This window comes from Pagrus major, chromosome 8, assembly GCF_040436345.1.
Source record: "Pagrus major chromosome 8, Pma_NU_1.0".
Classification (NCBI taxonomy): Eukaryota; Metazoa; Chordata; class Actinopteri; order Spariformes; family Sparidae; genus Pagrus; species Pagrus major.
In genome coordinates, this window is record NC_133222.1 from 27,147,134 (window position 1) to 27,173,653 (window position 26,520).

Here is a 26,520-nt window from a genome sequence, read left to right on the forward strand (position 1 = left end):
AGTTAATTATTGCCATTGGTATTAACATTTAAGCTTAAGTTTGCCATTAGCTTTTTACCACCTACTTAGCATCAAACCACTGGCATTAGCCCTGAGTTCACGTCTGCTAGTTGAGGTTAGCTGCCAGTATGGAGCGCAGTAGCTGGAGCGGCAGTGAGAGTGCAGGCGAGGACATGGACAGACTTAGTGACTCAGGAGGAGATAAGACCATGGACGGGGACCCTGAGGGGGTCTGGAGCCCTGACATCGAGCAGAGCTTCCAGGAGGCCCTGGCCATCTACCCGCCCTGTGGAAGGAGGAAGATTATACTGTCAGATGAAGGAAAGATGTATGGTGAGTGATCGGGGGATGGAAAGAAGCTGGGTGTAAACTGTATGAATCACTGACAAGAGGGAAGCCTTGCTTTGTAAAAAATCTAGAAAATGTCCAATTTCAAGATGAATCTTCAGATTCTTTGTTTATGCTATAATGACAGATCAAAATAGCTGTTTATTAATTTTCTATTGATCGATAATGATTAATTAAAGGATGAGCTGTGTGATGTGTGAGATTGTTTCTACACCTCTGCTCACTAATCATTCGTACAGAAGGAGGATGATTTTAAATCGCATAGCGGGGGATTGATGATGGACCGTATTTAAAGAGCGTAGATAATTTTGATTGTTCAACACTAATTCACACGGTGTGCTAGAATGTGACATCTCTGCACAGTGTTATAAACACATGCGGTGATTGGCCGAGCTGTTGAAGCGTTCGCCGTGGTGTGTCAGACTGTGAGAATTACAGGATAGAGGGCTGTGCGTGAGGGCCGTCTCACAGGGCCTCCAGTGTCACAGACTCAGGAAATAACACGATCTGTAAAAGAGAGGAAACAGAGGTGTGCTATAGGTGCATCATGTGTATTTGTACATGTCTGAGAATGAGCGTGACGCTGAGGAAGAGAGAGAGAGAGTGTGTGTGTGTGTGTGTGTGTGTGTGTGTGAACTAATAGAGTGATGAACAGATGGTCCTCTGGCTGCCACCAGCTGCGCCTCCCTCCCTCTCTCTTTCACTCTGTTGTTTTTTTCTTTTCTCTCTCTCTGTTTGCAGAGTGCACTCTACTGATTTCTTTATGATAGTACTTGAGGTTTAAGCTTCTGAGTATTAAATTAAATCCAAGATATTTAAACGTTTATTTTTCCTTACACATTTTCTTGCCCCGGGAACCGTGAATTGATGAAAAAAGTATGTAGTCTCTTTAAAGGTGCAATATGTAAGAATTGGCCACCTGTTGAATTAATGCTCAAAACAAATAGGGGGCAGCATATCACCAGAGTAACGGCTAAGTGCTGCAAGCTGAAGCTGCCGTTAGCTAGTTAGCTGAGTTAGCCGTGCAGCTAGTGGTCCAGACGGTGAGCTTGGGGCATCGAGGGAGTGTTGGTGTTTATACCTCTAGCACGGGAGCTTTGGACCGGGATAGACCAGGGCTAGGTGGCTAGCATGCTAACTTCAGTAGATATCTCTTCAACATAACACATAGACGTCACAAAGTTGAAACTGTCACTACCTCACATTCTATGGATGATTTTAGTTATTTTTGTTAATGTTTGCATCAAAAAATCTTACATATTGCACCTTTAAAGCTGCACCAATCATTTCTTTATATTACAGGAATAGTTAATAAATATGAAAATACAGTATCTACACTTCCCTCTGTGTTTCAAAGACAAAACATTTCTGGAGCTTCACAGCAAAACAGTCTTGTAGCTTTCTCCTAAACAACTGAAACAGCCGGGCACTTGTTTTAAAACATAAAAAAAACAAACTAAAATGGCTCCATAGAGCTCATTCGGCCTTATCCAAACCCTGAGACCCTGAGATCCCAAAGTGATTTGAATAAATGTTATTTACCCTCTTGTGGCGTGGTTGAGCTCATGTACCCACTTCAGACGTGGTACTTGTTGAGACAAAACCACAAAAACTTCCCCACAGGTCTGTTGAACATTTTAACATCTTCATCATCATCCTTATTTCAAGCTGTTCTCAGCAAGAAAACTGTGATAAAGCCACTGTACACTACTCTAGCACCAACAGCTGGCAGACGAAATTAACCACTATCTTCTGAACATAATGGGCCATTCAACTACCAAGAAGACAGGTTTTCCCTGACAAAAACAGAGTGGATATTGGACCAAGTCAAATGAATGCTCACATCGGTCCGTGTCTGGTGGGTGTGTAAACAGGCAATGGGATAGTATGTCAGTTTTGTGTTTCTACAGCCCTCAAGTACCTAAGAAAACAATCAATAAATGCAACCTCTCCATGTGCACTGAGGCCTTGTCATGTTGAAACAGGAAAAGAAAATAAAAAAACCTGAAATGCTGACCTTGCAGAAGGCACCCTGATACTAACACTCCCGTTGAAGCCCTGCGTTATTGATCAGTCGCCAATCAATCAGACTCACTGTGTTCTCTGCCTCGGCGGCCTGTTCAGCGCTGTTTGTTTACCTTGTTGACTTAGTGTCCAAGTTATTGACAGGTTTATCACTGTGACCTCATTGAGCGAGATGGTGTCTCTTTTCAAAAGGCGAAATGGCGAGAAGGAAGAGCAGTGTTTGGCATAGAGGCCGGGGGGTTTTGATAGTAACAAGAACATCTGTGCAAACTAGAATTAAGAAACGGCATCCAGTCCGTGTTTATTTTTGGCCCTGCACACAGGAGAGGACACGCTCACATTTTTATTTATGCATGCTGTTTCATTCTTTTGCAAAAGAGAAGCACAATGATGTTTTTCCCCTTGTGCAAAGGCAACATACTGTGTGCACACAACCTTGAGGTTACTCTGAAAACTTGGCATTATATTCTAAGCTATTCAAACCTCACGCCGTTGTCATTAATGGTGCATTTACAGATTCCTTCAGCATTACATTACATTAAATGTAAAAGGAGTGGCAGGAGAGTATACCTCCAGAAAAGAAAAGGGTAATATCTGATAAGTAGGAGACCTATGGGGTTCTAACAATACTTCCTCTGGCTGCAGGGAAATGGACTGAAATAGAAAAGAAGAGAAGAAAATGTGGAAAAGTGCAGGGATAACCTCATGAAATCATAAATGGATGCACACAAAAGGGGAATGAAATGGTGAATAATAATAGCTCTATTATCCTTGGCACAGGTACAGCAGAGGTACAGTATAATGGCCTGTGGCTTTGTCTCCTACAGAAACGTCATATGGACTATATGAAAGTCATTTAGTTGGTATTGAACCTTCTGTGTCTCTTAGGCTGTGGCTCAGGGACATGTTCCAAACAGATGGATTGCAGAAGGCTACAACATACTGTGAATGGCAATGAAGAAAGCGTAGGCTGTGGCAGTGACCCAGACTACAAATATCTCCCAGACATCTTCAGTACAGTCTTATTAAATTAGTTGATCCCTCGTGTCAGATTTATAACACAAGGCTATATTCCCATTGAATGAAGATTGAAATTGAATTCCTTCTAACTGGAGGTGTTGCATCACATCCTTCACTGGGGGGAAAGGTCTCCTTGAATTTGTTACTCAGCTCAAAATGAGTCTCATTTCAAAGGAACTGATGCAGAAAGAACCAATTCTCTTAGGTTAACATGGACGTGATTCTCCAAGCGTCTTAACAGGTCTTTGGAGAGTACTGCTGCAGGTGTGAGAAGTTTTATAGTCTTTTGTCGCTTCAGAGGGAGCTGCACAAACACGTTGCCTTGAGTGTTGTCACTCTGAACTGTTAGTGGCTGATTTGCATTGTGGGTAATATAGGCGCCAGATTTTGACAAGGACGGAATAAAATAGACAATATCTCTGTTGTATTAACTTTGATCCGACAAAGGAGTGCAGTGCTAAATCAGTACACAACTTAACATAATACTATTATATTAACCTGATTTTCTAACTTTACACTACTGTGGCAATGCTCCAGACATGTTATTTTAGTGTTGGGCCTCAATACTCTTTGACACTGACTGATCAAGAACCAGAAATAGAAGTCTAAAGTATATAGTTTGCTTCAAAACATCTGGCCAGATACACTTTTTTTCTGTTGATCTGTTTAGAAGTGTTTTTATCCAAACTTCTCTCACTGCATTGAGCTGTTAAAGTGAAACAGTCGCCAAAATGCAACCTAGGCTTTTTTTGTGAATGTGTTTGAGTCAAACCTTCATGTAAAAGCATAATTACGACGAAAAAGCCACTTTTAAGATTCACCGTAGTTTCGTTTCCGGGTCAAACTCATTTTCACAATGTTCTCAATGCTCGTGTTCATGTGTAGAGACCCTGGTGATGCTACGAGCAAAGTTTCATGTTGTGTTGAGTCTTCTTAGTGTTTTAAAAATAGCGATTTTGATGCTACCATACAATTGCCCCTAGCACGCCATTGAAAATGAACAATGATAACAAAGGATAGAACAATATTGTCACAGTGGGTACATGTTAAGAAAGTGATCATTAGAAGAATCTGTTCAGAATCTGTTTCTTTATCACACGTTGATATAGCGAGGCATCACATTTGAAACTACACGTTTTCCTCCCTCAGTTCCTTTGAAAGCAGTTAATAAAGCAGCCATTGTAACTGCAAACTGCTGCTGGCTTATCTTTGGTGTTAGGTGTTGCTCTCTGCAGGTGACATCACCTGGCAGCCGAAAAATGTCCAGTGTTTAGTTACTTTTTAAAGGAATTGGCACTGTTTGTAATAAATTAAAGATTAACCGCGTGGTCAGCGGGAGCACTGAGCTGTTGTATCTGAACTGACATGACTTAGAGAAAGGACAAAATCTGCAAAAGGCGTCTCGTTGCTGAAGCTGTGTGATTGACAGGTGAACTTGAACTGGAGAGGTACACTCCTAGTGTCCTGTGGATGTCGTAACGAGCAGAACTCCTGCTCTGCGATAGTGCAGCCTGGCCCTGGGCCAGAGTTTGGCCCCTGTGGTCTCTGAAGTCTTCCCAGGGTACACAACAATACACCACTCCACTGCAGCCTTGTTAGCGAGCGCGGTCAGCAGGGCTTTGAACTTACTCTGAAAGCGTTCTCGAGCTATTCTGTAAAGCAGCTGACGCTCTTAATCACTCAGCTAACTGAGCATGGGGTCAGTTAACTACAGCACTGATGCTTCTTTAGAAGACAAGGGAAGAAAAGTAGAGGAAGCTGCAGACTTGAATAGATTGCTTACTCTCTCACAGGTCAGTAGATATTTTGTTTCCAGTGTGGTGTTGACATGGTTGCTGCCTTGTGGAAAGTATTTCAATCACTTTTTATGTGATTTGTGATTTCATCCTCTCATCACCTCATCTGGACTTCATATTCACATTTATTTATTATCGTTTTTGGGATTTTATTATCCCCATTCTTCCTCTTGTTCCTTTCTTTTTCATGGATCATCTTTCATGTTCGCAAATCTTTCCTGGATAGTCCCTTATCGCCAAACTTGTGTGTTTATTCTGTTTTTCGAGTGCGTCTGCTCGCTCACAGACTGGCTTCAGCCTGGAGATAGAGGAGTGGGTTGGGGGTGTGTGGGGTGTGGGGGGGGGGGGGGGTTGCTTCTGTTCGTCACGGTTAATGGCCATCTGACTTTGGCCTTGAAGTCTTTCACTGGGCAAGTGGAGAGAGAGAGGAAGAGGGTGGGAGGGAGGGAGCAGAAGGGAAGCCCATTCACGACAAGAGGGACAGAGGAGGGGAGAAAGGGAACAGCCAGAACAGAGGATGGATGGATGGAGCGGGGTGTGTGTGTGTGTGTATGTGTGTGTGTGTGTGTGTGCGCGCTGTAGAGTTTTTGAGAAATAGGGAGGGCGGGAGCGAGGGATGTGTGCCGCAGGGTTAGTGAAGGATGATAATTCACCGTTAAGCCTCCTAGAAAGACCAGCTGGCCCCTCTGGAGTCAGATGTCAGCCTCCGCAGCCAGGACTCACTGTGCGCGTGATTGTGTGTGTGTGTGCGTGTCTTTTCTGTATGTGTGTGTGTTGGCACTCACGCATGTATATACATGCGTGTGTGTGTGTGTGTTTGCGTGGGTGCTGTCGTCAGTCACAGCTTTTGACTGCTAGAAGGAAAACACCTGCATGTGGAGCTGTAGATGTTATCGGTCTAAGCTCCCTATCTCAGCGAGAGTGGGATTGGTCAGAACACACACACACACACACACACACACACACACACACACACACACACACACACACACACACACACACACACACACGCACACATGCACACACACCATCTGCTAGTTAGTTAGGGCTATTGTTGCGAGCCATTTGGGTAGTGTGTAGAGGTTTGGCTTTGTGCTGATCTTGACCATCAGTTGGCCAGCTGGCCTGACTTTGGTTTTCCACTTGGTCGCAACAGAAAAACAGGCCAGGAGACAAACCAAACTAAGCCATGCAGCCACAAATATGCTTGTTAGCAAATAAAATAACAGTCAAATGACATAATTGCATTAAATATTTAACACTTCACAGTCCTCTTTGTCTTGTGAGGAGTCTAACGTTATAAACCTGGTCAGACTTTGGAGGCTGCTGGAGTGCAATACTGACCAGGCATGCATCGATCAACCATCGTGTATATGGATACACACACACACGCACACACACACGCACACACACTTCTCTGTCTCAGGTTTTGTGGATGTAACTCTGTTTTCTCCCTCTTTTCTCCCTCCGTCTCCCTCTCCCTCACTAATCTATACTAGCCAGGTCATGCTGAGTTTGCTGTGCTCCCCATTGAATGGGCTGAATTATTCAGCATTGTAAGCGTGTGTCTGTGTGCGTGCGCGTACGTGCACACACGTAAGCATGGGTACAGCTGGCCTGCTGGTTCCTTTAATCAGGGGACGGCCGGTCTGCATGAATGCCTGTATTGTTGGGTCATGTGTATTCAGGGCCATGGCGTGTGTGATTTTGTGTGCGTGTGTGCGTGTGTGTGTGTGTGTGTGTGTGGAGGGCTCAACAGGGGTATCGGTGATTACAGCACTACTCTGTGAAAATGCACGTCACAGGGTCGCTGGGTCAACAGTGCTAAATCAGGCACTAAGTTGTTTGTCAGGGTCATATGATTTCTGCTTGTGATTGTCTGTGAGGAAGAAAGATAGTTCAAATGGGGTTCGTGTGTGTGTGTGTGTGTGTGTGTGTATGTGTGTTTGTGCGCACTGGAGAGAAAACCACATGCATGTTTCATTTATATGTTGTGTGTCTTTTCCTTCCAGGTCGAAATGAGCTGATAGCCAGATATATCAAGCTCCGAACAGGCAAGACGCGGACGAGGAAACAGGTAATAATGGGAGTGTGCATCAAATCCAATCACACTGTCTGCCGTATGTATCACAGCATATCACATTATACAGACATAATGAGGGAAACGGTGCTAACTGTGGTGATTTAAAAAAAAGACTTGAAAAACTGAACTGTCATGCTCGATGGTTAAGTTTGGGCAAAGAATAAAAACAAGTTGTAGCTGCACTTTGCAAGAATTAAAGGGTCAGTTTTCTTCATTTGGAGAAATAAAGGAATGGTGGTGTTATTTAAAGGTTCACTATGTAGCTTTGGGGAAGAAATTTTAATCATTTTTTTTCTGCCTAAACAAAATAAATAAACAAACTCTTTGTTTTCATGACTGAATAAACTGCATAAACGAACTGACCATAAAGTGTTCTGGGACCTTATTTTCCTCTGAGAACAGCTTGTTTATTCAGTTATGGGAAAATAAATATGTCTGAGTTTGCATTATTACCTCATTAATATTGTTAAGGTTAAAATTCTGAGTTTGAATTTCTTCTCCTAAACTACATAATTCCCCTTTATTAACAAAGAAAACATTGTAAAGGACTCAGAATTATATAGGCTTTCTAAAGTTGCAAATTATTAGTGTTGGAAATGTTTTAACAGTCAGCTCTTGTGGTTAAGGGTCACCGTCTTTAAGGTAAACTCACATGATTGCTGTGGTTGTTTTGACAATTGTGATGTTAGGCGGGTGTGGACATGTGTGACTGATACACAGCAGAAGTCAACTGGAAATGTGATGGATGCTTTTCAGTAGTATGTTTCATTAAAGGAAGCATTCACCCAAAAATGAAAATTCCGTCATTATCCACTTACCCCCATGCTGATGGAAAGTCAAGTGAAGTTTCAGTCCAAAAACAACATTTCTGGAGCGTCACAGCAAAACAGCGTCACAGCGTTCTCCTAAACAACTGCAGTAGATGAGGACCTGCTTCAAAACATAAAAAAACAACATGAAAAAATAAATAAATAAAAAATTAAAATAGCTCCATACAGCTTGTCTGGCGTTATCCAAGTCTCTAAGCCCCTGAGATCTCAAATTGATTTGAAAAGACATTATCTACAAGTAGCTAAGCAGCTAAAAGTGTTAGCGTGGAACCTTGTCTGAAGTGTGTGCAAGAGCTGGACCGCACGTTGAGGGTTTAAATTACGTCTTTTCAAATCAATTTGGCTCTCCATGTTTTGTAGACCACTAAACTTCACCCCACTTTGCAACGGCATGGTGCTGAGTAGATAATGGCAGAATTTTCATTTTTGTTCCTTCAAGAATGGAGAATTACAATAATTTCGATCTCTCGACAGAACATACAGCGACACCACCTGTGTGTGGTGTCATCATAGTATCTTAGTTCCTGGCCTGTGTTCCCAGGTGTCTCCTTGCTCTCTCAAAAGATGTGCATAGATCAGTCTATTCACTGTTGTCAGGGGAGAAGTGCGCGCGTGTATGTGTTTGAGCGTGCATTTGTGCGTGTGTGTGTGTGTGTGTGTATACCCAGTAGTCCTTTCATAACCATGGCAACTCACTGTTTGGTCCTTCCACCTCTCTTTTCTACCCTCCAACCCCCTTCCTCTTACCCTCTCCTCTCCTCCTCCTTCTCCTCCTCCTTCTCCTTCTCCTTCTCCTCTCCTCTCCTCTCCTCTCTCCTCTCCTCTCCTCTCCTCTCCTCTCTCTTCTCTTCTCTTCTCTTCTCTTCTCCTCTCCTCTCCTCTCCTCTCCTCTCTCCTCTCCTCTCCTCTCCTCCTCCTTTCCTTCTCCCTCTCCTCTCCTCTCCTCTCCTCTCCTCTCCTCTCCTCTCCTCTCCTCTCCTCTCCTTCTCCCTCTCCTCTCCTCTCCTCTCCTCTCCTCTCCTCTCCTCTCCTCTCCTCTCCTCTCCTCTCCTCTCCTCTCCTCCTCTTCTCCTCCTCCCCCCTCCTCCTCCTTCTCCTCTCCTCTCCTCCAGGTATCCAGTCACATCCAGGTCTTAGCCAGAAGAAAATCCAGGGAGTTTCAATCTAAACTAAAGGTAAGGACCACAAGTGTTTGCAGCTGATTAGGGAGGATAAACACTGATGGCCATTATGGATGAAAAGGCAGAAAAAGATGGCATTAACAGAATTGAGCTTTAACAGAAAGTTCAAGGAAAAAGACGTCACAGTATTCAGCACACTGGTGAAGATGTGATCTCTGGGAAATTAAGTGTAAAATCACTATAGCAATTACCAGCATTAAAATCTATAAGACTGCCGTTTGAATAACAGATTTTCACCTTAATGAATGAAGAAAATGTGTCCGTCCTGAAGCCTTCACAGACAACAGTAATCATTTTACTCCCTGTACTGCACAAAAGCACTCTGAATTCAGTGTTAGTCCCTCGCTTTTGAACTTTTCACTGGGCCTGGACGGATGCCTGTCACAATGACTGCAGTATCCTAGGTGTCTAATTAAGCCTGTTAAGGTTTTCACCCCCCTCCCCCTTCCTGTCATTCTCTTATATCCATACATTCATTCATTTGTTCCTCTCCTCTTCCCTCCCTCTTCTTACACTCTCTCCACCCTCCTTTCAGTCTATTAATCTCTTCCCCTCCGTGTCTCCTCCTCCCTCTCTCCCTCTTTCTTTGCCTTTCTCACTGTTGGTTGTAATTAACTTCATGTAAAGCGACAAAGGAGCGCTTGTTTTCCGAGAGGAGCGGTCGCAATTCTGAATGGCGACAAAGCGAGGGCTGAATTGATGTTTGCTGTCATAAAATAAATGACAGCTGGTTCATTAGAATTGATAGTAAAGTTTTTTCTAACATACAGTGTGTCAAAATGTTGATGATGATACAGTATATCTGAATATAATGTTTTGCTTTAAAAGTATTTATTTAATGTATTTATTCAGCAAGGCTCCAGACTAACTTGTTACACTGGTTGCTCTGGTGTGACTTACTTTTTCCACTTAGGTGCACTAGCATATAATTCAGAAGCACCCAATAATACATTTCAATTTCTGAACACATCATCAAAAATAAAAAAAAATATATATAAAAATATATATTTTTCTTCATTAACATAACATACATAACCTCGATTGTTAAAGGGGCACTATGATGAAATGTCAATGAGGTAGTAATACAAACTGAGAAATATTTATTTTTTCCAGTACTGAATAAACAAGCTGTTCTCAGAGGAAAATAAGGTCGGTCAAAGTAAAACAGTATGAAATTGAGTTATCCTGTAAAGGTGCACTCTGTAGTTTTGGGGAAGAATTTTTAATCGGAAGACAAAGATCTTCATTGACTGATGTTTTTTTCTGCCTAAACAAACTTAATGAACAAACTCTCTTTGTTTTCATGACTGAATAAACAAACTGACCTTAAAGGACAACACAGTTTATACTGTTTTGCTTTGTTTTTATGTGGCGGACCCTGCCACCTTTCTAGCTTCAAACAGTGTTCTTGGACCTTATTTTCCTCAGTCAATGAAGATATTTCTCATCTGATTAAAAAAAACTGTTTAATTTCATCCGCAGCAGTGGGACCAATTAAAAATGTAAAGTCGACATATTTTTGGGTGCAGGTGCAACTACAACAGGCACACCCTCGAGCCCTGTTCAATCTTATTATAACACTGTTATGGGTAGAGCTCGATTGATACTTGATACAGACATTAAAGTAAAAATTGTGATATCAGCTGATATTCACTCATTTTTTTGCAATGATCCCTCAGATGTGGTCATCAAACACCTGTGACAAAGACATGGCAGGATATTTCACAATTTAACAATGACATTTTGTCTGGAATGATATCAGTGCGGTAAACCTTACTTGAATTTAATAACCATAAATGACCCCAAGCATCTTTTACTGCACAATAATCTCTTTAAAAATGTTCACTTCCCATACTGGATGACATATACACCGATATATCCGTCCAATATCGGCCAATCATATCAGCCAACTGATGCATCGGTCAGGCTCCAGTTATGAGATTGGGAAATAGTTAAATTGGATTAAAACAGTGCAATGTAGCTGAATAAAAATGTATCATGAAACAACTTATTTAGATAAATATATTGTTGTTTAACATGACAAATTGTAAACTCTACATTCAGTCTCTATCTAAATTACCCACAGGTCTGAAGGATGTTATGTTCAGGCATGTTGATATTGGATTAATCTGTAACTTAATGAAAAAGAATGCACCTGATATATGGTGATATATTGCAGGTGTTGACAGCTCGAAAGGCAATATTAATCACAGCTTTTTATTATCTGCACGTAATTAATATTTTAATTGTGAGTCGTGCCGTGGAGTATTTTTTCCTCGTCTACCAGCCCCTCAAAGTGCTTAACAACACACGCCACGTTCACCCATTCACACACACATTCACACACACATTCACACACACGCTGATGGCAGACCTGCTCATCAGGAGCAATAAAGCGCTTTCTATCCAAAGGACCCGACCATGTTCTTGTTCGATTCAATTTCCCACAGCCCAAGGTTACACTCTAAAACCTCACGATAATCCTCTTCCAATGATACGAAACAGAGGAAAGCAGCAAATCTTTACATCTGAGAGGCTGAAACTGGGAAATATTTGGCATTTTTTGGCTAAGATATGTAGAAGTCTGATGACGCTTCTTATTGTTATCAAATCCAATGAAACTGCCAGCATCAATAATGAATTGATCTCACTCACAAAATATTCACCTAACAAAACCAAACTCTCTCAAACAAATGGGGCTCCAGGCTGAGAGGACTGACACTTTACTGGCCGCCTTATCTTTGATTAAATACCTACAATACAATTAATAGATTACCCAGAAAAATGTATTAATAAATAATTTTATTATGAATGGATTTCCTCAGCACTATCTAACATGGATTTGCCAGTAGCAAATCAAAATTGTGCAGGGTTACAGTCTGATGTAAGAGCTTTCACCGCTGTTTCCTGCTAAAATCAAGGGTTGGTCCTTTCAAAGAAATGAGTTCAGTGTCAAGGATGTTATAAAACCCATATGGTCTCTGGTATTTAATATGAAAATCCAGCAAGATTCCCATCTCACTACCTCTACTAATGTTATTACCTCCCCTAGGAGGAGAGATTTCACTCAGTGCCAATTAACTTGAGTGAAGCTGCCAATTAGTGATCCTGCAGCTATCGCAGCGCCTCTAATTCCATTTCATTCAGCTGTTTTCTGCTCTGAGTTTCATGTTGCTTTCAGTTTAGATGTTACAAATGAGCCCACATGTTCAGACTTCCTGTAAATCTTGCCCCGAGGCAGCGGCCCCGACCAGTGATGTTCACTTTGTTTTGTAAAGCACGTTTAGCTTGGCTGCATGCTTTTGTGCGCTCCGCTCGCCGCTGCTGTTGCCATGACTTCCCCCCCAGGGCTGCAAGCCAGACCACCACACCCAAACTACACATGCACAGGGAAAGGTATATTTCCTAATCCCTCTGCAACATCACTGGGAGGCAGATTATTAGAAAGGTCTGAAAGGTTAAATATTAAAGCTGACAGAGCCTTACCTCTGCTTTGCCTGTCAAAACCATTGAAACTGTTATGAATAGTTTAGTCTCCTGTTTTATTCCCTGAACTGTATTCACTAAAATTTCCTCCAGCTATTTTAATTAGTGTTTTATTGTCTGTGGAGCAAGTCCTGCTAAAATATACAAAGAAAAACATTAATTTCTAAGTGTTTTGCTACTTTTCACAGTGTTGTACTGGAGGAAAATGAGCCCTTTCATATTGAGAAGTTTACTCAAATTGCTGTATTTAATTTGTGTGACAACCTTTATGATTTTCACCCTTCAGGGCTGTCGTCTCACTTGGATTTTAAATCTCAAGTCTCTTCAGTCATTCTGTAGAATTTCGGGAATTTCCTGCCTTTCATTACTGAATGAAGTGTCGTGGTGGCTGATAATTAGGCGGTGTAGGACCTGAAGGTGATGAAGATGAGAATGTGTGTGTTTGTTGCTGTGCAGGACCAGAATGCCAAGGAGAAGGCTCTCCAGAGCATCTCCACCATGTCCTCGGCGCAGATCGTTTCAGCCACCGCCATACACAGCAAGCTCCTGCCTGGACTAGTACGGAGCAGCTTCCCCGGCAGCGCGCAGGTAACACACACACACACACACACACACACACACACACACACACACACACACACACACACACACACACACACACACACACACACACACACACTTCAAATAAATCCAGGAAACACAAGGACATGAAGCAAATTTTTGTACAACCCGGTGGCCACATATGCTCAGTTTGAAGTCCTGGTACACACATAACATCACACACCGGTCCAGTGTATTAACGCATGTGTGTGTATGTGTGTGTTTCTGTTTCTTTTCAGCTGTGGCAGGGGATGATTCCTGGAGGACAGTCCAGCTCTACCGCAGAAGAGTAAGTCACACTCACCTTATACACTCATATCTAATGTAGTTACTGATTTTCTGCTTTGATTTATGTGGCTGCTTTGACCTTTATTGTTTAGTATGGGGCTGGTTGTGTCAGTAAACTAGATTTTACTCTTATTTATTTAAGGGTGAGCTATTCTACCTCTTCTGGAAGCAACAGAGAGAGCTAGTGATCTTTTTGATTTCTCTTGTTTTTATATACCACACGTATGTAAAGAAAACATTTCAGTCACTGTTGATAACTGTCCTATTAAAGCCCAGCATCTTAACTCTGAGGTCAGACTGCATGACGTCAGACCTGCAACACTCTGCATACATACACTTGGGTCTAAAAGTCTGAGAACACATAGAAAATCTCTTATATTGTCACATAAAGAGTATGTAAAGAGGATTCCGAGATTAAATGAAAGTGTCAGTGGCACATTTGAAAAGTCTAGATTAAATGATTTTATCCATCATCAAGTTAGCCGGGCGCTAAACCGGAAGTTAGCCACCTTGGTCTGCGATCCAGGTATTTTCACAGCCGGGAAATCAAACTTTTTTGGCTTTAAAACACCTCTGAGCAGCTTTCATAGGGATGACCGGGGCTCTGTGTCCAGTAATAAAATGTCCTTGAATAAAATTCCAAATTCCTTCCTTATTTACGTGCCACCACCGGATGTTGATAACGTCTCATCACTTCGCGCGGCGTAATCTAGCGTCTTCACCCGGCGTGATAAAAACCTGTTTCTACTGCAGGGTCAATAGACCCGGGTGCATATGCAGAGTTTACACATTCCCATTGCATAAAAAATCCCGATCTCAGCAGGTTTAAGTGGGATTTCTGACCAGTAGAAAAGGGGTATAAGAGGGCAGTGCATGGATTCTAACACACTTTGCAGGATCTGGATCAGTTGTACCGAAAGCAGAATCAGGCAGATCAAAAGTGATCACACCATCAGAAGATCAATAAATGAGATATAGAAAAGCAGCTTCATCAGATAGAGAATTTGCTATATAAAGAATGTAAGAGTTAGTCAAAAGTAGAGTCAGAAGAAGGCGGTGTTGTCGTTGTCTCAGAGGATGAGCAGCAGTTTCTTAATTACCTCACAGAAGAGGAAACGGGGCCAAACACAGCTGTACTTCACTCATATACTCTACAGCAAGAAGGAAGAAAAAAGTCCTTCTTCATGTAGTGATGATGTTCCAGGTTAACAGTGTGTCATCATATATAAGTGAGGTCGGCCTTAAAGGGTAACTCCACCAATTTAACACGGTTGTTTGTGCCTCCAGAGGAAGCTGCATGTAATCTGATCAATGGCCTCCAGTGATGCGACTCAGTGGCTCAGTTGCATTGTGGGTAATGTAGGCTAGGGGTAGACCAATTATTGGTCTGGCCGATTATCAGATAATCGCTGATATTCAGTTTTTTCCGATTATCAGTTTCAGTGTTTTTTGTGTCTGATAGCAGATAAAAGAAATGAATTTAAAAATGGCTCCACATTTGGCTCTGATGTAGCATCTTTCCTCTGTCTGTAGTCACCACTCTGTGGTTTCAATGCAATGTCCCGCTCACAACACTGTCTGGTTAGTTACACGTCACATGTGATAGTCTATCAACACTGAATAATCTGATTCTGCTAAGACTAGTTACTAAAGTTATCAAATACATTTAGTGGAGCGGAAATATTAAGTAGCAGGAAATGGAAATACTCAAGTACCTCAAAATTGTACTTTATTTAGTTACATTTACGGGTTATTCTAAATTTTGACACTAAGATTTTAATTTTTACTGCAAATGTATAGCAGCTCTGATGATCTGTTATCAGTCTCCTTAGTTACGAATAATCATTATCGGCCCAGAAAAATACACCCAAAAATCGGTTGACCCCTGATGTAGCACCAGGTTTTAAAAAGGCAGAAGAATGTATGGAATAAAACATCTCTGCATCTGCTGTATCAATGTTGATCATTTGTTTTCAAACTGTCCTAATGAGTCCAGCCGTGTTATAGGGTACAGTACTAGACCAGTGGACTGCTTCTAGCTGGCTATGACTGGCCAGTTTTCTGCTCATGTTTCTTGGCCAGTTCAGTAATGACGATCACCTCACCCGACACAGTCTGATCCCGGCATTAGAAGATGTTCCGCACTGACGACCGACGATTCAGATTATGCTCACCTGTACCTACTGTACATGTAAAGTTTCCAACAGAACTTGTTGAGGATGTTTTCTTTCTTGCAGTAGATTAAAATATCCAAATATTTCTCCCAAGTCACTCGTTCATAAACCTCACAATGTACTCCTTCAGACTTGAGTTCTCAGCTGATGTTTAAGAAACCATTGGAGCGAGTTTGGCTGACTCACATGGTTGATGGCTGTTTCTTCTCATCTTGCCAAAACACTGACTGACTTTATTGTCTGTCATAAAAGCCATATGTAGAGTGCTGCTCTCCTGCTGTTTCCATATATTACACTAGTTCTCAAGCCTAGTGAGGATCATCGTGCTTCAATTTCAAGCCCGGTTCATTGTCATGTGATGATGATGATGATGATAATGGGGCTGCTGTTGCTGTAACTGAACTCAGAGATGCTCTTGACATCTGTGCTCCTGCTAATGTTCATACAAGACACAGAACAGAATTCATCTCAGTGTAATGTAGGTGCAATGTGACTGGTTGGTCATACTGTGCCTCTTCTTCTTTCACCCTTGTTAATTTCTGTCTGTCTGTGTCTCCACTTCTTTCAGTATCAAGCCGTTTTCTCAGCAAGCCTACTCTGTGCAGACAGCAGGGACCACCACAATCTCAGGTGAGTGGGACCCCGGTACAATTATCTCCTTTCTGTGAAGTGAACAGGCAGTCTTCTCTCCTGCCATTCAGGCCGCTGTCTCTCTACAGGGAGGTTTTCACTTAGTCTGCACGCCCGGGTCTCCAGTGCACCCTGAGGTTTGTCCTGTGAAGAGGTCAAAAAGAGAAAAATGGTGTTGATCTGACTTTTTTGATATCACTTTTAATTAAGAACTTGGTGTAACTTCTTACAGTATTTACTCTAAAAACATTCAAGTTGAACTGATATTAAAATACTTGTTCACAAAGAAATTAGTGGGGACACGAGTTGGACATCTTGTCACACTTTTTGCTTTCACATTCAAACAAATGTGTAAACTTTAAATTGTATTGTTTACTATAGAGTTATAAATGTTTAAGTATGTTAAAGAGTTTGTATTTATGACAAGTTGTCCTATCAGCAGCTAAACTGTCAAGCTGAAAATAAATACATTTAAAAACAGATTACTAAAAGCAAATAATTCATCCTAACTATGACTCATCATTCAAACTCAGTCAAACCATTTGCTGCATTGGTTATTGCATTAAATATGTAAACTTGTTACCTGTGATGATTTGCCCCCGATGCTAGCTATACCACAAGCTCGCTGGCTAACATAATTGAACATACTAGGTTTTTTTTTTTTCACGTTTATGGTTAAAAAATCTGAAAATAATTCTCAATTCATAAACTGCATGTCAAGAGCAGAATGACTTCAGAACATATATGGCAGACGCAGCTGTCAGATTTTCAAGATAGCGCCCTCTGGTGTTGGAGATACAGCCAGTGTGACAGCTTACCTGTGACAAGATATCCCACTCTCCCTATTTATGTTGTAGGTGTTGCTTGGTGTTGTAAGTTTACCCTGCATTAGTGCTCTCCTGTGCATGAGAAATGTTGTTTTTGTCCAACGATGTCTGTGCTGTTATTAGTTCGTCAGAACCACAAACAGTTTATAATTGTAGCTAACTTCCATCAGACACACAGGTGGTGATTTGAATCACTGGCTAATGTACGGAGCTGCCATTACCACAACTGGACTCTTGAGCCCCGCTGTGTTTGAGTGAGCAGCTGCTGATGACTCAGCAGGTGTGGAAATGTGTAGAAATCTAATCCAGCTGAAAGCTAGTTAGCTGATTCTAGTGGGAATATGTGCTTATGCTAATAGGCATGGCTAACTGTCTTTCACTTTGGGTGGAATATGAACTTAATAGCAGGCTGGGTCTGCCCTAAATGTTGAATGTTGTAAACGGACAGACTGCTTAGATTGTTAATCAGTCAATTACCAAGACTGTGTAGGGAAAAAACGTGTGTGTCAGCATTCACAGGCCACACAGTATGATGTTTTCCAGACGGTGAGTCTCCTAGCATCACCTGCTCTCAGGTTATCATGACCGCAGCTTCATCCCCATTCAGGGAGTTTGTAAAACACCAGCTGTAGTATTAACACTGGTCAACAATGGCTACTTTTAAGGAATTTATTAATTTATTTATTTGACTCTGGTGTATTGTTGATATTTCACAATGAGTTTTTCGCAGCTCCCTGAGGTCTATGCAGGGTTGTCAATATTCAATATGGGGATGGCAGCTGATGGTTACAATGGCACTAATGGAGTGTATGAGCTTTGAGTCAGCACCCAAGAGATTTTACTGGGTCCTCATCATTGTTACACCTTTACTCCTGCCTTTGCCAAACGCTTTTCATGGCTGCAGCCTCGCCTCAGTCAGGCTTTGTCCACGAGACTGCAGTAATGACATACATTTTTACATGTTTTTATCTAAGGATGATGTTGGCGTTACTGCTGACCCTGTTAAATAACATGACTGTGGTATGAAGTGAGGTCAAACTGTCCGTGTGTGTTGTCTAGGCTACGAGCCACCAACTGCAGCCCAAACACACAGAGAGCCAGCGTGGCAGGGTCGCTCCATCGGCACCACCAAACTACGACTGGTGGAGTTTTCATCTTTCCTGGAGACACAGAGAGACCAGGAGGCAGTGAGTAGACACACACACACACACACACACACACACACACACACACACACACACACACACACACACACACACACACACACACACACACAGAGAGAGGGCACCAGTCTACAATAAGCACTCCCCATTGTCCCATAAACAGAGATGACAGATAACCCCACAGCACAGAACAGCGTTAAAGCCCTTTGTGTGTATCCTAGTATGAATAACCTTTGTAAAGCTCTATCTCTCTGTCTGCTCAGTCTATCTATCATCCTGCCACACTGTGGACACACTGTCATTTTTCTACCTCGGGCACACAGACAGCTGGCATTCATCTTGTTGCTTTCTGTTTAGACAGTAAAAACCTCGAACTGTTCTCTGTTGACTTTGAAATAGACCCTCTTGTCAAAAGATGTTACGTTTCCTGCATAATTTTACATCGCTGTAAATGTGGGCCTCATAGGTCAAAACATTTCACTGTAGAAAATGTATTATTTGGCTTCAATGGTAGACAAAGACAAAGGAGACTACAGTTGTTGAAGGAGAATTCAGAAATGATTGTACAACCTGAGTAGGTAGGGCTGAACGGTTGAGTTGTGATTAATCAACACTGTCTTACACACGATTAGTTTAAATCCACTGAATCACAAATGATTTTATCTTAGTGAAGAAAATCAGGTAGAATAAAGAGAAGTGGGTTTACACAAAAAACCCAGTTTAGCTCATATTCAGTAATACATCATTACAGTAGTGTTTTATTCAACCTAATGATTAGGTAGAAACCACTGTACCTTTGGCTTATGCAGAGATCCAGTGTGTAGGATTTATTAACAGAAATTGAATATAATGTCTACAGCACTGTAGACATTTTGACATAATCATTTTTGATCAAACCTGTTATTTCTTCACATTCAGTGAACAATTTTAGTTATTTTCTTAATGTTTGAAATTCTTACATAGAGCACATTTAAAGACATTAATAACTTCAATGTTTTCAATAATGTAAAAACTGCACAATCAAATCACAATCTTACCAATACACTGGTTCATCACTGCTATGTTAAGAGTGTGATTTGATTGTGCAGTCCTAAAGCTGGGTGTTTTTTTTAGTTTTGTTTCACAGTCTATTTTTGAGTCCCAACTTTTTTGGAATCAATTTACCCAGCATGCTGATGGGCACAGATTTGAGCACCTCTGCGTGTGCCAGTAGACCTCTTGATACACATCAAACATGGAATTGCTTATAAAACATTGCTCCATAGTCCCTTTATTGATCTAGCGTTGTCAACTTTAATTTCTGTGCGGTCTCTTGACTGCTTTGGTTTCTTGTCCTGTGGAAAGGAGCCCATCTGTTTAGGAGGGCCAAAACTCACGATGTAAGAAACATCTGATTGAATATATATATTATAAATACAGCACAGAAGGTGGTTCAGGAAAGGGCCCCTCTGAATACAAATCCACAGAAAACACTGTGTTGTTTCTGTCGGTCTTTGACTAGCTCCTGTTTCACTCAGGGTGTCTATACTTTCTCTGCCTCCATCCTCGCCTGATTCAGCCGTTTCCCTCCCCGCAGTACAACAAGCACATGTTTGTGCACATCAGCCAGAGCAGCCCGAGCTACAGCGACCCCCTGCTGGAGTGTGTGGACATCAGGCAGATCTACGACAAATTCCCCGAGAAGAAAGGCGGCCTCAAGGAGCTGTTCGCCAAGGGCCCGCAAAACGCTTTCTACCTGATCAAGTTCTGGGTGAGCAGATAAATACTACTTTCTGTTTTTGTTTTTTTTCGAGTTTAGATTGTTAAACTATTTCATACTTTGGCATTTTTGTCCTTAAGTCTGTTTTTGAAATTTTCATGGCCATCAGCGAACAAGGTCAGCATGTACTCGCTTTATTTCCTGTATTTTTCCACCCAGTGCCATGCCTTTGTCTGTACTTACAGGTGCATGTGTGTGCGTGTGCCTGTTTGTATGTGTGTGTTCTGTCTTTCCACCTGGGATATGGAGGTGGTGGGTTGATGAAAGCACAGTCGCTTTGTTTGAACACCTGCTCACCTCCTGACTCACAGGTTGCTCTTTCTCTAAGTGTGTGTGTGTGTGTGTGTGTGTGTGTGTGCACCACGTTACTTTTCTTTCTCAAAGCTGCACTATACCAAAGGACTTTCAAAACTCCTAGCAACAGAACGCAACACACATTCAATCATTTCTTTTGATTAGTGACTTTTCATCTGTTCTGCTGTCCGATAGTTTCAAGAGTATAATTTCAGACTTGTGACAAGTCAGATTTTAGTTTCATCTTCCACACTGATCTGTGACTTCAATCCTGGCTCAAATTGAACACGTCCTTCAACTTCCCTTTGTCTCAAAATGGAACTTGATGACTACTTTGATCATATCATGCTAAAAGGCTAAAGCTACATGTCCCATGAAGTCAGTTAGCACCTTGCCAGTTAATGATCCATGTAAGAAATGGAAATAAAGGAACTGTTCTTGTATTGCAGCAAATATACTAAGAAAGAAACGTAAGAACAGTATTACACTACACTGTTGGGCTGCTGAATTTACATCCCTGACAAGCAAGTAAAAGTTAGCTTAGCGAGTTATTCTTTACTGATGGTATTTTTAAACAGTATCTTTCACTTTGATGAGGACTTTGCAGTGTGTTGTTACTGAATGTAACACTATCTCAGGTAACGATTGCTATCTGGTTAGCATGCCAACTTCAGCAGATATCTCTGCTACACAATACATAGACCTAGATAAAGTCAAAACTGTCATTCCTTCACATTCTGTTTGATCATTGTAGTTCATTTTTGAATATTTTAAAGTAAAAGTCTTACATATTGCACCTTTAAGTCACTATTGTAGGCAGTAAGTAAGCCAGCTGGACATGCTAACAGCTGCAGATAACTGTCGTTACAGCTGACACATCCACTGTTATCCATTATCCAAATCCATTCCACCTTCACTCTTGTGTGTTTAGTTTTGGAAAGTGTAAAAGAAGAAGCCACCACACTGCACTAGATACAACTCCAGCATGCAGAGAAATTCAAAGCTTGACGGTTGCGAAGCTTTGATTGGAGAATACCTGTTTGGGGGCGTGGTTTAACCAAAAGTTAATTATTAAAAGCGCTGAACAAGATGAATCTGAACGGAGCAGTGAGGCTGTCGACAGTCTGATCGTGCAGGAGCACAAGAACCCTGCAGACCAATAAATGTAGAAGTGATGAGCTGTGATTGTAGCATGAAAACAAAGAAAGAGAGGGGTGTGTGTGTGTGTGTGTGTGTATGTGTGTGTGTGTGTGTGTGTGTGCTTGCCATGTCAGGAGCCTCCCCTCTGAATTTAATTAAAAAGCTCTCTGATCTACCACAATGGAGCGTGTTTCTGATAATCTGCTGCTTTAATAGAGCACAGTTTGATATTCGTGTGTGTGCATGTGCGTGTGCAAGTTGGTGACTTAGCATATTGTGTGTGCGCGCGCGCACGCGCGCGCGCGCGCGTGTGTGTGTGTGTGTGTTTTCAGCCCTGACACACAGTTCTCCTCGGAGAACTCATTACAAGTAGTACAAACTCTTGTGGACTTGTGTCGGTCTGTAATGAAGGTGCAGCATGTTCTCACTGCTCTGATTAAACAACTTCACTGACACAAACTTACACAACAATCGTTTTTTCTGAAGTCTTCCAATATTTTATAAGGTAGATTAGTATCTCACTATTTATATACTTAATAGTGGTTTGGATTAGAATCCAGCCATTTTATAGGTCAGATCTGTGAGATCTGGGCTTCCCCCCTGTACAGTAAAGAGGAACAGAAATCTGTTGGCGGTATAAAAATATTTTACACAATTTGTCACAAGCAGCTGTCTACCATTCTGTCAGTCAGTACAACCTCATGCTGTGCAGCCAAGCATTGTTTGTTTTAAAGTTTAGAGATTCAAAAGTATTCAAAGATACCAAAATTACAATATGGAGACACAGATTAAGAATATTTTCTAGAATCAGTATCCGTGCTTTGATCATCCACAGACCTCTCTGAAAGTGTTCATAGGGACTCTTTCTCCAGCTGAAAGTAGCTCTATCCGTTCACCTCCAAATCAAAACTATGTGCACATTAACTATCAAACAGCCTGAAGGTGTGAGTGAAATGTGTTTTTGTAGACCAATAAAATAAAAGATATGAGTTCATGCTTAAATCTGTCACTTAGAGTGGGCAATGGCGGCCTCTACCTTTATTTCATGTAAGACTGTAACCAAAGATTATTTTGATTGTTGATCATTTTCTCGAATCAATCAATTAATTGTTTGGTCTATACATTTTCATAAAATGGTGAAAATTGTCGATCGGTGTTTCCCAAAGACCAAGATGACATCCTGAAATGTCTTGCTTTGTCCACAACCCAAAGATATTTAGTTTACTGTCATAGAGGAGTAAAGACACAAAATATTCACACTGAAGAAGAGCTTTTTCTTTTACTCTTTACTCTAAAAACTTGACAGATGTATTTTTGACTGGTAGATGATGTTTGACATCAGTTCTAGTTGTGTAATACAGAGATCCAGTCAGTCTGTGCCAGATGCTACAGAGCAGTGTGAGCAGATGTCATAGTTCAGTGACTGAGCTACCAGCAGAGGGCGCTGTTGGCTAGCTTTGCTGACAGGGAGTGGACAGCTTCCCTTTTCATGTTTGTTCTCATGTTTGTGAGAATGCAGATGATTCGCTTGTTGGCTTTTGATCAGAGACATTCATGCTAACATTAATGGTGTTCTTGCCCTGTGTTTGTCAGGCGGACCTGAATCATAACATGCAGGACGACCCCGCGGCCTTCTACGGCGTCACCAGCCAATACGAGAGCTCAGAGAACATGACCATCACCTGCTCCACCAAGGTCTGCTCCTTCGGCAAGCAGGTGGTCGAGAAGGTGGAGGTGAGGACGCGTTCATGTTGTTGAAGGTCCTCTGTCTCACAGAAAGTGATGGGTGTTGTGTGATGACTGATTTCTATCTCTGCCTTTGTCAGACGGAGTACGCGAGGTTTGAAAATGGCCGCTTCGTCTACAGAATCAATCGCTCTCCGATGTGTGAATACATGATCAACTTCATCCACAAGCTCAAACACCTGCCTGAGAAATACATGATGAACAGTGTGCTGGAGAACTTCACTATTCTGCTGGTGAGGACAGCAGTCAGTGTGGCGGTCTCTTTGTGTGTGGGTAAATAAATTATTGTGTTTCCTTTTTTTATTTATATACATATTTAACATTTCCCTTTTTATCCTCCCTTTGTGTCCAGGTTGTGAGCAACAGAGACACTCAGGAGACCTTGCTGTGTATGGCGTGTGTGTTCGAGGTGTCCAACAGTGAGCACGGAGCACAGCATCACATCTATCGACTCGTCAAGGAATAACACATACACTTGTACACTTAAGCAACACACACACACACACACACACACACACACACACACACACACACACACACACACACACATATGGCCTTTGCTTGTTAATTAATGGTGACATTGGAGAGGAAATGTCTAAAAACAGAAAAGTGTCTTTCAGCCAAACGACTCGACTCTAGTGAGGAACAACATGGCTGCCTTTCCACTGCTGCTCACAACACATCACAGCAATAATTGGGTCATTTTAATTAACATCAGATATGAATCCGTACGCTGCAGAATCCTCACCAACAAATAAATATTAACTCTGACCTGACTATCAGATGCTCATTAGCTGTATGTAGCACAGTGGCAGTGCAGCCATAGAAACACATGAGAACTGACCTGGGTGGTTTTCCCGGGAAACATCCTGACTCTGATATCACCAGGAGGCATCTTGACTCCTGCTAATTGGTCTCGTCCTTCTTCTCCCAGTAAATGTGTTATTTTGCTGTTCCGATGATGGAAATGAAGGTGGTATTTCTGTCATGTGTTTCTGGGAAAGTCAACTCAGGAAGAAAAACAACAATCTCACAGTTTTCTCCCCCTGTGACAAAAGTATGTGTGTGTGTTATCTGCCGAGATGCTGACGGACACTGGAGGTCAGACCCTGTGTATCATCAATAACCAGAGAAGGAAATGACACTACTGCATTATCATATAGTACAGTATAGAGGTGGTTTTGTACAGATAGCCACTGCAAATTGTGTGAGCTGTATTCTTGCACAAAAAAGAGGTTTGTCCCAAAGAAAAGAAATCACATTTTTACCTTTTTGTATGTTTTCTTTTAAAAAAAAAAAAAGAATAGCTTCTAAACTTTGGGAAATTGTTTATCGATAGTAGCATATAGACTATATTTTAATTCCAGGGACACTATCTAAAATTTATGTTAATAAGAAAGTATAAGTGAAATTCAACAATTCAGGTACCTTTTTGTGCAACAAGTGACTCTTTATCAAGATTGAATAAATAAATAAGCATGTTAAAGCTATAATCCTTAAGATCTCAGTCGTGGCTGATTTGGTGATCGCTGTCAGCGTTAACCCTGCTGACAAATACATTATGCTTCCTGGGATTGCTTCACAATAAAAGCCACTCCGAGTTTTCGTCAATTGAATGCTTTTAAAGTGAAGCAGCCGTGTCAGGAAATGCTGGGCTAGCATTAGCAGCAGCTTAATACAGCTGTGACACAGCCATCGGAGATAGGAAACATTGAAATTACAAATAATAATGCTGGATCACATACAGGGAATGTGTCCTGTGAGGCAGTTTGAATCCAGCATGGGAATGGCGGACCCCACCACCAATAGAATTTAAATTTAAATGTATTGAATGGCTGTTGCCAACAGGGTTTAATTAAATGGAAATCTTAAGGATTATAACTTATAATGTCAAATATATTGAGGTCAGTCCATTGGGAAGCACTGTGAGTCTTTAAACTATACGTCATTCATGGAGTGAAGGAAACGTCAAACAGACCCATGATTCTTCTGATCAGGTTTCACTGCAAATTAAACTTAGCTTAGTTCAGTATTCCTGCACCAGCTAACCTGAGCTTTAACATGTCCATACTGACACATTTGTTCAAGCCTGAAATGTTATATTTCAATTGAAAATTGCCCTGAAGCCTTGGCACCTGTTTTGCATTTTGAGAGTTTTCCATGTCAGGACAGCTCGCTCAGTGCTCGTTTTTATCTGTACAAGATGTAAAAATTGTCAAGGACACAGTACCCTTTAATCTGTCCTGGACTGGTTCCTTAAAATTAGATGATATAATGTCAGAATTAAAGTAATTTATAATCAAAAACCAAAAAACTGATGATGAAGAGTACTGCAGCAGGTGACTGGTGGTTCGTCTGTGTCATGCTCCGCAGCATGAAGTGCCTTTGGTCGGGAACCGCAGTAGACATTTCTAATCTGTTTCATGTAAGTCCTGATGATTTGGTGTTGTGGATGGTGTATAGAGAGGCATTTTTACTGAATATAAAGAATGCCTAATTAGATGTCACATGCTCAAGTTTTTGATGTCTGAGGGCCAATTATCAAATTCCATATTGAATGGCTGTTTCTTGTTGTAATTTGTAGACAGGCAGCACTGAACCACCCTAAAGAATCTTCACTGTTTTTATATCCTGCAGGATGTTAATGAGACACATTCTTGTTTACATTTACATGTATCTGCATTTGTGTATTACATGTATGTGTGACAGATTCATGTTGGAACAGCTCGCGCACTTGGTCTTGTTTGGTATCTGTTTTCTAAAATGCCACTTGGACTTGTTACTAATTTGAGTTTCTTTATATCCCTGTTGTGTAAAAATCTTTGAAAAAGATCTGGGCCTGTAAGGATGACAGAATTTTATTCAAATCTGGTGGGAACATGTTCATACAGGAGGAGGAAGATTAGAAATAGTTTGACATTTTGGGTAAATTACTTACTTCTTGCCAATAGTAAGATGATAAGATTGAGACCACTCATGTGTAGGTGTACTAGGGCTTGGCAATGAGACTGTTAGCTTTATTAGCTTAGCAAAAAGACTGCTAAGACTAACTGTTTTAACGCTTTGTTTTTTGTATACATTAAACAAACAACATAAACGTGCTAAAGGTGAAATATGTAAGATTTTTAGT

The 26,520-nt window shown here is 41.4% G+C and overlaps 1 protein-coding gene across 1 annotated transcript; it reads left to right on the top strand.

Annotated features, from left to right (window-relative positions):
• On the top strand, positions 1–26,520 carry LOC141001645 (transcriptional enhancer factor TEF-1-like). The gene is made up of 11 exons (XM_073472792.1): positions 1–333; positions 7,202–7,266; positions 9,215–9,277; positions 13,226–13,357; positions 13,609–13,658; positions 16,400–16,461; positions 18,348–18,475; positions 20,028–20,201; positions 23,238–23,378; positions 23,471–23,623; positions 23,743–26,520. Exons 1-11 carry the CDS (start codon positions 129–131, stop codon positions 23,854–23,856), a joined length of 1,287 nt encoding a protein of 428 aa, XP_073328893.1. The 5' UTR covers positions 1–128; the 3' UTR covers positions 23,857–26,520.